The sequence below is a fragment of the Hyperolius riggenbachi genome, chromosome 11 (genome assembly GCF_040937935.1).
Source record: "Hyperolius riggenbachi isolate aHypRig1 chromosome 11, aHypRig1.pri, whole genome shotgun sequence".
Classification (NCBI taxonomy): domain Eukaryota; kingdom Metazoa; phylum Chordata; class Amphibia; order Anura; family Hyperoliidae; genus Hyperolius; species Hyperolius riggenbachi.
The window spans coordinates 229,194,593-229,207,825 of record NC_090656.1 but is presented as its reverse complement, the minus strand read 5'-3'; the positions used below and the strand labels follow the sequence as shown (position 1 = coordinate 229,207,825).

At 43.5% G+C, this 13,233-nt stretch overlaps 1 protein-coding gene across 1 annotated transcript in view; it reads left to right on the top strand.

The window, feature by feature from the left end:
* Positions 1-13,233, top strand: part of LOC137537964 (receptor-type tyrosine-protein phosphatase beta-like) — a 421,053-nt gene that overhangs the window by 376,717 nt on the left and 31,103 nt on the right. Inside the window, exons 37-41 of the mRNA XM_068259888.1 lie at positions 4,158-4,206; positions 5,096-5,186; positions 9,534-9,624; positions 10,696-10,769; positions 12,916-13,050. Coding sequence (XP_068115989.1) covers positions 4,158-4,206; positions 5,096-5,186; positions 9,534-9,624; positions 10,696-10,769; positions 12,916-13,050 — 440 coding nt within the window. The remainder of the gene's footprint in view (positions 1-4,157; positions 4,207-5,095; positions 5,187-9,533; positions 9,625-10,695; positions 10,770-12,915; positions 13,051-13,233) is intronic.

The window sequence follows — 13,233 nt, the reverse complement described above, 5'->3', positions numbered from 1 at the left end:
AACTGCACAGTAAAGTACAATGCTTAGCACATTGACTATATAAATAATTTTGAACCAGGGGATACAGCATGGTGTATCACATCACCTGTTCCTTGATCCTATTCCCTCTCACCTCATAACTTACCTCTCTTTCATCATACCTGCCCTAAGGTCTCTTCCACTTTCCATCTCCACTGGTAATTTCCCTTCCACTTTCAAGCAAGTCCTGTACTCAACAAACCTCCCCTGGACCCCACCTCCCTCCCCAACTACAGGCCTATATCCCTCCTTTCCTTCTATTCCAAACTACTGGAGCAACAAGTCCACTTGGAATGTGTCAATCACCTCACTTCCAACTCACTGTTTGATTATCTCCAGTCTGGCTTCTGCCTCGGTCACTCCTTGGGTACTTCTAAAACTGAAGGTTTCTACTCTATTCTCATACTTCTGAATCTCTCCTTAGCTTTTGACCCAAACTTGACTAGCCTCTGCTTCTCAAAATCCTTTTCTTCATGGGCATCCATGGAAAACACTCCAATAATCCCTGTGACCCAAGCCTGTGGCGTAGGCATACTACTCTTTCATTCAAACCACACATCAGCCTCTCTATCTAATGTCTGTCATCTCAACCTAAAGAACATTTCTTGCTCCAGTCCATCATGAACTCTACAGCTCATCCATCTCTCCTCTTACTCTGATGCAAACCCACCGTTAGTCACTCTATTTGGCTGATGTTTTCATACGCACAATTATTGACACCTGGCAACATTACATTATGAGTGATAAGCAAGGATCTCCGGGGACTTGCTATGGATGATAAGGAGTGATCTCTCTGGGGACTTGCTATGGATGATGAGGAGTGATCTCTCCAGGGGCTTGCTATGGATGGTGAGCAGGAACCTCTCCAGGGACTTGCTATATGGATGATGAGCGGGGTTCATATGATGACTTGCTATGGATGATGAGGAGTGATCTCTACAGGGGCTTGCTATGGATGGTGAGCAGGAACCTCTCCAGGGACTTGCTATATGGATGATGAGCGGGGTTCATATGGGGACTTGCTATGGATGATGAGGAGTGATCTCTCCAGGGGCTTGCTATGGATGGTGAGCAGGAACCTCTCCAGGGACTTGCTATATGGATGATGAGCGGGGCTCATATGGGGACTTGCTATGGATGATGAGGAGTGATCTCTCCAGGGGCTTGCTATGGTTGGTGAGCAGGAACCTCTCCAGGGACTTGCTATATGGATGATGAGCGGGGTTCATATGGGAACTTGCTATGGATGATGAGCAGTGATCTCTGGGGACTTGCTATGGATTATCAGTGGTGATCTCTCCAAGGACTTGCTATGGATGTTGAGCAGGAACAGCTCAGGGGACTTGATATGGATGATGAGAAGTAACCCCCGGGGACTTAATATGGATGATGAGCAGGGATCTCTGGAGACTGGTAGTGGATGATGAACAGGGATCTCTCTGGGGACTTGCTATATGAATGATGAGCGGGCTTCGTCCGGGGACTTGCTATGGATGATGAACAGTGATCTCTGGTGTCTTGCTATGTATGATCAGTGGTGATCTCTCCAGGGACTTGCTATGGATGATGAAAAGGGATCTCTCTGGGGGCTTTCATTGCTGAGGACTCATCTGGGAGTTTCTGGAGGGAGCTGTGATGTTTATCTGTGCTGTAGTTTCAGGTGTGATTGCTGGCGCTGTGGTTGGAACCATTCTGGGTGTCCTCGTGATCGTGGCTGTCGGGCTTTTCATCTGGTGGAAGAGACGGTAATAAGATATTTGTATTGTGTTATATGTAGCATGTTTGTTGAGGGGACAGCAGCCAGTGGTTCTGTCAAGTTTGTTGGTCATCGAGATATCGCAGGCTGTTACTGCCGCTCACCCGATTGACCACTTTGACCCGAGATTTTCCAGCTTGCTTGATCGAATATGTATGACTGATCTTAGTAGCACCCGCGAGGTAACTGACACTTTGCTACTTAAATGGATCAGCTTTGATTTGCTAATCCCAACTCTGCCTCCTGGGTGGAGCTAATCAGCGTATCAGGAGAATGCTGGGTTGAGTTTTGATTTGTCACCCCGCTCCTGACTGTTGGTTGGCAATGCTGATAACTGGCTTTAGGCCGATAGTTTCTCCTCTGAGAAGCAGTGCTATTGTTGCTCTGTTTTATTCTGTATAGGTGAGTTTCTGGTTTACGTGTTGTTGTTCGGTAATATTGTTTCTAATTCTGTAGAATAATTCCCTGTTACACACGTAAAGCAGACACCCATAGAATACTTCTTCTGAACTGTGCTGACATGAGAACCTTGTTGGGGAATGTACACCTGAGTGCATACATATGAAAACGACGCCAGTAGACTTGGGCGCAGGGTACAGCCGGTATATGGCTGATCCTGTTTCTGCACAAGTCCGGGCCGTTTTAATTACTAGTCCCCCTCCAGGCCGCCATGGATAGTGGGGAATGATATAATTCGGCTTCCAGCGATTGCTGGAGGCCGAATTATTGTGTTTTTGAAGCAACGTTGGCTCCGTCTTCTGACGGCGCCGACGTTACTCACTGAGTGCCGCTATAGACTGATTGCCATTATAGTCTATGGCGGCGCTGGCTGCGCCCAAATCTAGCAGTGCTGAAAAGCACTGCTCCGACCTGAGTAGTTAAGCTTCAGTAAACAGCACTGAGAGGGATGGGTTGCAATGAAGGAGCTTGTATCTGGGATAGTCCATCCCTCCAGGGAAGAGCTGTGTGCAATCTCCTCTTTTCTCCTCACACTGGACGGCAGCATTACACCTTTGCAGAGCATAAACATGAGGGGGCTGTACCCTCACAGGAAGTGGGGTAAAAGTAGGGAGGGGCTTATACTCCTGCGCACTTCGGCATTACTGCTATAGTGGTGCCTAATTTCAGCGCTCAGCAATGAGCGCCATATACTGAAACCACCTGCTTCGCAACCAAATAGCCACCCCCATCCAGATACATAGATATACGGGGTCATTTATGACTCCTAACTTATTTGCCATAAAAGATTAAATAATAATGAAATAAAGAAACAATTTTAAATTATGTGAATTAAAGTGTACCTGAGATAAAATACATCTCAGGTACCATACTTACCCGGGCTTCCTTAAGCCCCCTTGTGGCCGCTCGTCCCTTGCCGTCTCCCCGGGTGGCTCCTGTCCCCTGCAGTATGGCCCAGTAGCCTGGCCAAATCATCATGCATTCCTCATGCTTGTGTGGCCAGTCAGGTGGGAGAGCACGCCTGGCCGGGTATGCACAACGAAGCACGATTTGGTGACAGGAGATGGTGAGGGACTGAATGGCCTCAAGGGGGCTTAAAGAGGAACTCCAGTGAAAATAATGTAGTAAAAAAAAGTGCTTCATTTTACCATAATTATGTATAAATGATTTAGTCAGTGTTTGCTCATTGTACAATCTTTCCTCTCCCCGATTTACATTCTGATATTTATTACATGGTGACATTGTTACTGTGGGCAGGTTATGTAGCTGCTACTAGCTGTTTTGGCTGTTAGAGAGAGCTGTAAACAGCTATTTCCTGTCTGTGAACATTGTTACATTGTGGCAGTTTGCCCAGAGTACCGCGGTCCCAGAGCTTCTTGTGGGATGGGTTTCAGCACAAAATCAGTCATACAGCACCCCCTGATGGTCTGTTTGTGAAAAGCATCATATTTCTCATGTAAAAGGGGGTATCAGCTACTGATTGGGATAAAGTTCAATTCTAGGTTGGAGTTTCTCTTTAAGGAAGCCCCGGGTAAGTATGGTATCTGAGATGTCTTTTATCTCAGGTACACTTTAAATCCAGCATCACAGTCCACAATATTTTCCAAACAGTCTATGTTTCTGTATTTCTCTCCTCCTGATAGCAGAACATTGGCTGCCGTCTTCCCTGTCTCCTGACCGCTGTAAACTTACCAGTAGATCTGTCACCTACATATTTCAGTTTGCCAGCAGGGCTTCCTATTGGTCTGTTTGTCTTGACCAGTCGTATTCATACAGGGCATGGCTATAAGTACATAGAAACTCTGGCATGGGGTATTTGTATGCATTATCAACCTCCCCCATTGCTAAATTCTGCTAGATATATATATATATTTACCCTGAGGGGAAATTCCTGCCTTGTCTTCATCTGTTTCTTCTGTTGCAGGAAAGGGGAGACGAGGAAAGACCCCACCACTGACCCCACCACAGATATGAGGTACTTTTGCTCATCTCTCCGGTACATTATACTTCTTTTACGTTTTATTTCCTACAAGCAGTAAAGCAAAGAGGAGTGCTGACATCATAGACTGATTTAACTGGGGAGGATTTATCCGGCAATTAATCAGCCATTCCCATGATGTAACCTGCTACATCCACGGCCAATGGCAGCTTCTAATATCATCCTGCTCAACATCTCAATCTATACATCAAGTTTCAGCTGCATCTCTATCAAGCAACTCTGAGGACCCGGAGACTTGGAAAACAAAGCTCAGTAGCAAATAGAAAGCAGTATTCTATTCAATAAGCCTATTCACTAACTTACACCACCACAACTTACAACATACATATAAAGTGCATAGCTCCCAACTGTCCCTCTTTCAGAGGGACAGTCCCTCTTTGGGAGCCCTGTCCCTTTGTCCCTCTTTCCTCCTTTGTCCCTCTTTCAGGACTTTGTCCCTCTTTCTATGTAAATATATATATTTCTCTACTAAAAATGTGTTTGACTCTAAACTTTATTCCCATCCTTTAAATTGATATATTACTAATTTTAAAATGTCAATATGAAGGAAAATGAACCAGGATAGAAAGGACCAGTGTGGTTTGTATTATAAAACAATATATTTTTCTTATGAAATCTTTATGGTATGTGTGACTAGGGGTGTGATGGGGCGTGATCAGGGGTGTGACAGGGGCGTGGCTTAAGTGTCCCTCTTTCTCATCTCAAAAAGTTGGGAGGTATGAAAGTGATTGTTTTGCCTCTGCTAATTTTCCTCATTTATGTATTTACTCAGTTTGGTCCACTTGGTTTTTATAAATTTCTACATTTTTGTTGCATAGCTCTTCTTTGTTTGAGATACTTTGTTTTGTATTTCTCTCTTTTAGGACCTCACAGGTGATGACCACGGAGACTTTTATCCAGCACTTTGACGAGCAGGAAACCTACGCCAACCTGGGATTTATAGAGGAGTTCAAGGTAGGTCACAGCACAGAGATAGCAGTGGAGTATTGCGCCATGTCAGCCATCAGTAAAAGCAGGAACTTTTGAATCAGGATTACACCATTATTTGGCTAACTTTAACCACTTCAGCCTACAGCGTTGAAAATCTTAAGCATCCGAGCAATGTTCACCTCCCATTCATTCGCCAATAACTTTATCGTTACTTATCACAATTAATTGATCTATATCTTGTTTTTTCCGCCACTAATTAGGCTTTCTTTGGGTAGTACATTTTGCTAAGAGCCACTTTACTGTAAATGCATTTTAACAGGAAGATTAAGATAGAAATGGAAAAAAAACATTATTCCTCAGTTTTTGGCCATTATAGTTTAAAATTAATACAAGCTACAGTAATTAAAACCCATGCATTTTATGTGCCCATTTGTCCCGCTTATTACACCATTTAAATTACGTCCCTATCACAATTTATGGCGCCGATATTTTATTTAGAAATAAAGGTGCATTTTTTCAATTTGCGTCCATCACTATTTATAAGCTTATAATTTTAAAAAAATTAATAAGATACTCTCTTGACATGTATATTTAAAAAGTTCAGACCCTTAGGTAACTATTTATGTAGTTTTTTTTTTTAATTGTAATTTTTTTTATTTTTTTTTAAATACAAAAATGTATTTGGGTAATTTTAATTTGGGAGGTAAATAGCTAATTTTAGATGTAATATAATGTATTTTTTTATTTAATTTAGGTATGTGGGTGCAGTTTACTATTTGGCCACAAGATGGCCACATTCAAAAAATTCCTAGATGCGAACGATCTCGCATCTAGGAACTATAAGAAGAAGGTGATGTTTCCTGGGGGCAGAAATACCGCGCTCTCTGATGAGAAAGCGTCGGCATTTCTGCCGGAGACTTAGATCGGTGAATGGGAATTATATTCCCATTCACTGATCGGGGGGCAGCGGGAGGCAGCGGGAGCGCGCGCGGGCACGCGCCCGATCGCGCCCACCACACGGCTGCAGCAGCAGTGCCCATCTGGACGGATATATCCGTCCAGATAGGGCGAAGTGGTTAAAAGGTTTAGCGATAGGGAGAGTTATCTTGCTGAGAATGAAGGAAACAGAAGGATAAGTGTTACAGCAAATCTGCTCATGCGTTAAAACGTGCATGTGTAAAAAAAAAAAAAAAAGTAAACATTACTGAGCATGTGCAAACAGTCTAATGCAGCTAAAAACGTGCATAATGCATAGCATGCAGCACTTTCATTTAACGTGCAGCGTTAAGACACCAACGCAACGTGTGCACTGTGAACAGCCCATTGATTTTTCATTGCTGTAAGTTATTGTGCATCACATGTTGTTGTAACGTGCGACTTTAACGTCGCACTGTGAAAGAGCCCTAATTTTGTCAGTTAATAGTGAAAAATACACACTGTAGCATTTATTTCCGAATCAAATATCCTCACCATAAATTGTGACAGGAACATAGTTTTTTTTGTAATGAAGGATAGAAATAGCTAAACAAAATTTGTGCTAGAAACTAGACTACACTAGAAACTTGCTGCAGGGATGTTGCTGATTGGTCTGATTTTCCTGGGGGCTTGGTCTGTGCTCTAATCCTGCTATATAAGCCCTGGACATTCAGTTACTCGCTGCCCATTATAGCTATCAGGTCCCTGAGCACTGAACCTTGCTTTGCTACTCAGTCTAGTTAAAGTACTATGCAATGGATGCGATATATATATATATCCTTAGTTAGTATTGTATATTGTATTATTGTGATTGTTCTCTGTGTATGACCCGGCAAGCCCTCCACTTTGATTAAAGTCTCATCCCTCTGTACTACTGTCATCTAAAACTCGATATTGACCTCGGCTAGCCTAATGACCCTGTCTCTGCCTAATCCTTAACTGTTCCTCAGCCATCTGACCTATGTGTATGACTTTGGCCTGTATAACGTTTTCGCACCTGTCTTAGCCTACTGTACTTTAGCCATCTGATTACCAGTGTATGATCCTAGCCTGTTATTGACCTTGCTCTGCCTCAGTCCCTGTGTACCACATATGTCTGACTTCACGTGTATGACCTCAGTTGATGATCTGACCTCGATTATCATATATTCAGTGTACACTTCATAGCCTGCATCAGCCAGCATTCCAGTCATCAGCTTCTGCGCATGCCTCTCGCGATCACACTCCCACTGCCAGGGCATTCTGCGCATGCACATCTATTACGGAGCTGACAGCGGGAGCCAGGAGAAAACTGGAACTGCAGTCAGAGACATACATACTTCTAGGAGCTGGAAGAAGCCCCAGGTAAGTAAAGCTGCATATACTTTGTTTACCTCAGAAGTCCTTAAAGTGAACCTCCGGACTAAAAATCGACTCAGCAGCACTGAAAAGGCTTGGTGTTTCTTTAACAGTTTCACAGCATCAGAACTTTGTTTCTCTAAGGCCCCGTTCACACTTGCGGTTCTCTGCCAAACGGACCGGATGACCTGACCGGATCCGTACGGTTCTGATCCGGATCCGATCCGGATCCGGTCAGTTTGCATCAGGTGTTCATCAGGATGCGATCCGGATCCGTTTGGCAAAAGATAGTAGAAAAGGAATAAAAATGTTGGGGTCTGGGAGGTCAGCAGAAGGTGGACCTGTGGAATCAGGCCCTCCGCTGTTTAGCACTCACCTCCACCTCCGACATACTGCCAACATCTCCAGCACGTTTAAAATCACTGCTGCTCCACTCCAAAATGCTTGCCCATGTGTCCCCATCCAAAATCGCCGCTTCAATACGCATAGGAAGTGGGGTAGAACATCCGGATTTTTAGCCAGTGTGTTGTGCGCTCTCCGGTTCTCATTGGTTTGTATTGGCCGGATGGTGCAGTCCGGCTCCACTCCGGATACGGCTGCCGGAGGAGCCGGACCAAAAAATAGCGCATGTTGGGTCTTATGCCGGAGTCCGGATCCGGTCCGGACGAAACGGACGCATGTGAACGGACGCATAGGCTTTCATTGCTATGCCGTGCGTCCGTTCCATCCGTTCTGCATGCGGTCCGGCTCCGGCACGGCGATTCCGGACGGCGACCGCTAATGTGAACCGGGCCTTATACAAGCCTCATTTTTAGTGGCACAGAAGAAAACTGCCCAGGCAGTTTTCCCCTGATGCTGTGCAAAGCATGATGGGATTTCTGATGTTGTTCTCGTTCTGCTGTTTTGGTGCATTTTTTTATTTTTTATTTTTTTACATTTTGAATTTGACATTTGAAGCCTAGTGTGTGCAGCTGGGAGGGGTTATCAGGACACAGGGCAGTTGGAACTGTGTCTCCTGCTCCTTGTCACCTCCTTTCAACCAAAAAGATAGCTGCCCCCATGACAAAGATGGCAGCCCCCATGAATCACAAACATTTGCCTGTTCTTTTAAAACAGGGTGGGTAATAGATTTTATTACCTATCTATTCAAATTAACATAACTAATGTAACTTAATAACAGTATGTTTGTTTAGGCTGAAGTTCTCCTTTAAACACATACAAAGTGTGCCCCTCCAATGTCACTTTAAACAAGTGCACACTACACTGGCACAGGGCGCACAGTCACAGCAAACAGAAACATTTACGATCACTCGGCAGTGCAGAACTCGCAGGCCAGCAGTTCTGAGGAGAGAGATTGAGGTTCACAATTTTTGTAATCCAGCTGAAATAGTCCTCCTGAAGTCCACTCGGCTTGTACAATCCAGACTCCACCAACCTCACAGGTTTTTCCCAGTTCTGATCTGGCAGCAGTATTCTCCCACCAGGGTCAGCAGCAGCAGCTCAGGGTGAAGAAATCTGTGTTACAGGATCCCTTCTTAATACTTAGCAGTCAAATGGCAGTGTTCTCCCCAGACATTTTTTTCCAGCCGGGTGGCATGAAAAAGTAGCCGGGTGGGGCAAGATGATAGAATGCAGGGCCGGTGCTTCTCTGCACAAGTCTGCTTATAGTATAGCAGGGGGTGAGCCGATGACTGCCGGGTGGTCACCAAAACTAGCCGGGTGGAGCACCCGGCTAAAAGAGCCTGGGGAGAACACTGAATGGGGGCCAGTCTGATGGATTTAGGCCGGAAAAATCAGTTCCAGGTAACTCCAGAACTCTCTCATAGGCTGACCACACACCAGCCACTCTCCAGCGTGGGGAATATTGTCAGCAGAAGGGAGAGTGTCATCATTTAATAAAATGGGGTGATAATGAAAAACGTCTATATGATTTTCTAGCATTATACCGTCTCTCTTCAGCGTCTACAGATTTGAGTGACCGGGTAGCATTGTAGCTGTGTGCTGTGACCAGACTGGCATATATTGTATGCCATGACATCTTTTTTCACCCATATCTAGGAATTAGAACATGCCGGCTCCGGGCAGCTAAAGACTGCGGCGGAACACCCCGAGAACCGGAAGAAGAACCGCTACGCAAATGTCCTTCCGTGTATGTACAGTATTCGTCTTGGCATCTATTCAGTTACCTTTTCTCTTGAGTCTTCTCACTGGAGTTGTTTTCAAACCGTATCAATAAAATACCTTTTAAAACCCCAGGAAGAAAAAAAAAAAATTCAAAATAAGTTTGACATTCCTTTTTTTTTTAATCTACTTTTTTTTAGTATTTTTGGAACTGAACTCAGAACATCCTCTCTGCTCTAAAAGATACACAACAGCATAATAACCTTTACAAAAAAAACAGCTGATAAAAATCCTAAAACAAATCTGCCGTGGCCTCAATTCACTAAGCTTTATTAAACACTTTATCAAAGGTTTGATAATTTACCTTGTGGGTAAAATCTAATTTTAAATTCACTAAGGTGTTATATTTATTGAACGATTTATTGATAAAACATTCAATACATAAATAATACCTTAGTGAATTCAAAATTAGATTTTACCCATGAGGTAAATTATCAAACATTTGATAAAGTGTTTGATAAAGCTTCACGATTTGAGGCCAGTGTGTCTACTTACTGCTTTCATGGAAGCAGACATATTGTTAACATCCTGTGCTTTCAAATATGCATATCTGCCATCTTTGCCATGGCAGCCATGTGACACAGGGGAGAAATCAAATTACAACTTGTTATTAGATACAGATGAGGGGGGAATTAGACAGACCAAACTCTCTAAACACATACAGGGTGCATTTCTCTGTGTTTTCCTTCTGCCCTGCGCAAGAGTTCAGGTCCACTTTAAGGAAATAACTTGTGGTTGTGGACTGTTTCCAGTTTTAGGATTAGCAGTTATGTGCAGACCGGATGGTTGAGCTGTGTTTAATCATTATTTTGGAATACAGTTTAATATTACTATTAATTTATAGAAGTATAATTCACATGATTTGTTCTTTGATTTTTTTTTTCTTTACTGTTTTTATATAGATCATTCATTATTAATAGTTACTGTTATTTAAAAGAGTACCCATGTTGAGCACCAACCAACCATTTATCCATCACTATTACAATCTTTCTCCAATTTGTATTGTGTATTTTGTATTTTTCTTTTTGCTCCACATTAGATGATATTTCCCGTGTTCGGCTTTCCAATAATGGGGTTTCTACAGGCGATTACATCAATGCCAGCTTTATCCCGGTAAGTAGCTAAATAACTATTATTATTATTCATTTATAAATCCGCAGCATATGTTGTGGCGCTGTACAAAGTAAGAAACAGACATGGGGTAGAAAACCATGCAGACAATGGTGTATACCAACGTACAAAATACAGAATTGGTAATAACAGTGACAAAAGTAACATGATGCATAAAATGTATAACTAATTCCACAACACAATAATAATTGCAGTATTTGTATAGCGCCTTTCTCCTGTCGGACTCAAAGCGCTTGCGAGGCAGCCACTAGAGTGCACTCAGTAGGCAAGGCTCTCTCACAAAAGGGTGAGAGAGCCCTGCCCTTGTAAGCTTACAATCTAAAGGCATAAGGAGGAAAGGTGGGGTAGTATACCAGGGTCGGACTGGGCCACAGTAGTACAGTTTTTTCCCTCGGTGGGCCCCCCCTCCAGGTCTCTGGTGCCCCCCCCCCCCCCCTCCTTGTCTGATAGAGCTCCAATTGCTGCCTGCAGCACAAAAATTCTCTTCTCAGTGCTGTAATCACTCATGCTGAGAGCAGTGGCGTAGCTAAGGAGCTGTAGGCCTCAATGCAAATTTTACAATGGGGCCCCCCAAGCACTCTATACATAACAATTGATATGACGCACCGAAACCTGCCAATGGCAACTACAGTGTCAGAGGTGCAAGAAGGGGGTGGGAAATAGCTTGTTAATGATTACCACTGTTCAAAGTATCTATAGAAGTGATTATCATGAGCACAGGACCAATAGAGAGGTAATACTGTAGTTGAGGGAGGGCCCAAGGGCCCTGATGCGGTCGCAACCTCTGCAAAGTAGGACATTACTTTATATTGAAGGAGGGGACTCTATGCAAAGTTTTGCTGGGCAGCAGTGTCTCTGAATTACAATGCTGCTAAGATCACGCACATTTGGCCCTGTCCATAATACATCATGACCACGCCCACCTTCCGGTGCATGGTCACACCCTTTGTTCACCGCAATCATGGGATGTGTGGGCCCCAGGTTGAAATTTCTTTGGTGGGCCCCCAGTGTCCCAGTCCGACCCTGTAGCATACAATATTAATACCTACAGTAGAGGCAGTGTGTTTTTAGATGATCTAGTAAGGAATGCAACTTGGCCAGAGATCAAAGGGAGAATTGCCCAAGGTAGAGTATATGTTTGTCAGAAAAAAATATGTTTTGAGGCATTTCAAAGGTTCAAGAGTAATGGATGAGTTGTGAAAGGAGATTCCAAAGTAGGGGGGAAGCACGTGAGAAATCTTGTAAACGTGAATGCAGAAAGGTGATTCTAGAGGAGGGAAAAAGAAGATTGTGTGCAGATCTGAGATTGCGGTTGGGTTGGTATCTGGAGACTAGTGAGGAGATGTACAAAGAAGGGAGATTGTGGAGAGCTTTGTAGGTTAGGGTTAAGAGTTTGAAATTGATCCTCTCGCTACTTGGCAGCTAATGAAGAGCTTGGCAGAGAGGAGCAGCAGAGGAGGAGTGAAAAGTTAAATGAGATGAGCAGCTGAGTTCAGTACAGATTGGAGGGGTGCCAGACTGTTGGTATTCCACAAAGCAGTATAGTACAATAGTACAATAGTCCAGAGGAGATATTATAAGAACATGTACTAACATTTTAATTGTGTCCTGAGTGAGAAACAGTTGGATGCAAGATGTTTTTGAGTTAGAGATGACAGGAGCTTTTAGAGAGAGAATGTAAGGAATAAAAGAGAGAGGGGAGTCAAACATTACCCCTAAGCACCATGCTTGGTGAACAGAAGTCACAGGGATGTAATTAACATTTATTGTTACATCCGGCAGAGAGGTGGAGGAGACTGTGTATGGTTTGTTCTGTTTTTCTTATATTACGTTTTTAGAAGTGAGAGGTCATGAAAGAGGATATAGCAGACAAGCAGTCAGGAACACATTTGAGGCAAGAGTTAAGGTCTGGGGCCGAAAAGTACAGTTGTGTATCATCTGCATAGAAGTGCTGTTGAAAACCAAATGAGTTTATTAAGTTTCCAATACCTTGCATGCAGATGAAAAAGAGGTTAGGGCCAAGAAAAGAGCCTTGAGGGACCCCCACAGACAAAAGATGTAATCATAATATTTGTCACACTGAAGGACTTCCTTACATTTTACTGTATTATGGTTATTCCTTCCACAGGGCTACAGCTCCAACAAAGAATTTATCGCAGCCCAGGGCCCCCTCCCCGGAACCATCGCTGATTTCTGGTGTATGATTTGGGAGAAGGAAGTCCATGTCATTATCATGTTAACAAAATGTATTGAAACTGAGATGGTAAAACTTTATCTTGGTACTTTTTTCTACAGTTTAAACTGTGTATACTCGTACCTCTGTATTGGCTGCTCTGGTCATTATCTTTTGTTTACATCTAGTAGATGTAGGGACAACCCAGCCCCAGGTAACAGCAAGCACTTATCTCCAAGCAGAAGAGGGGGGAAATGGCATAACCTTGTAAAT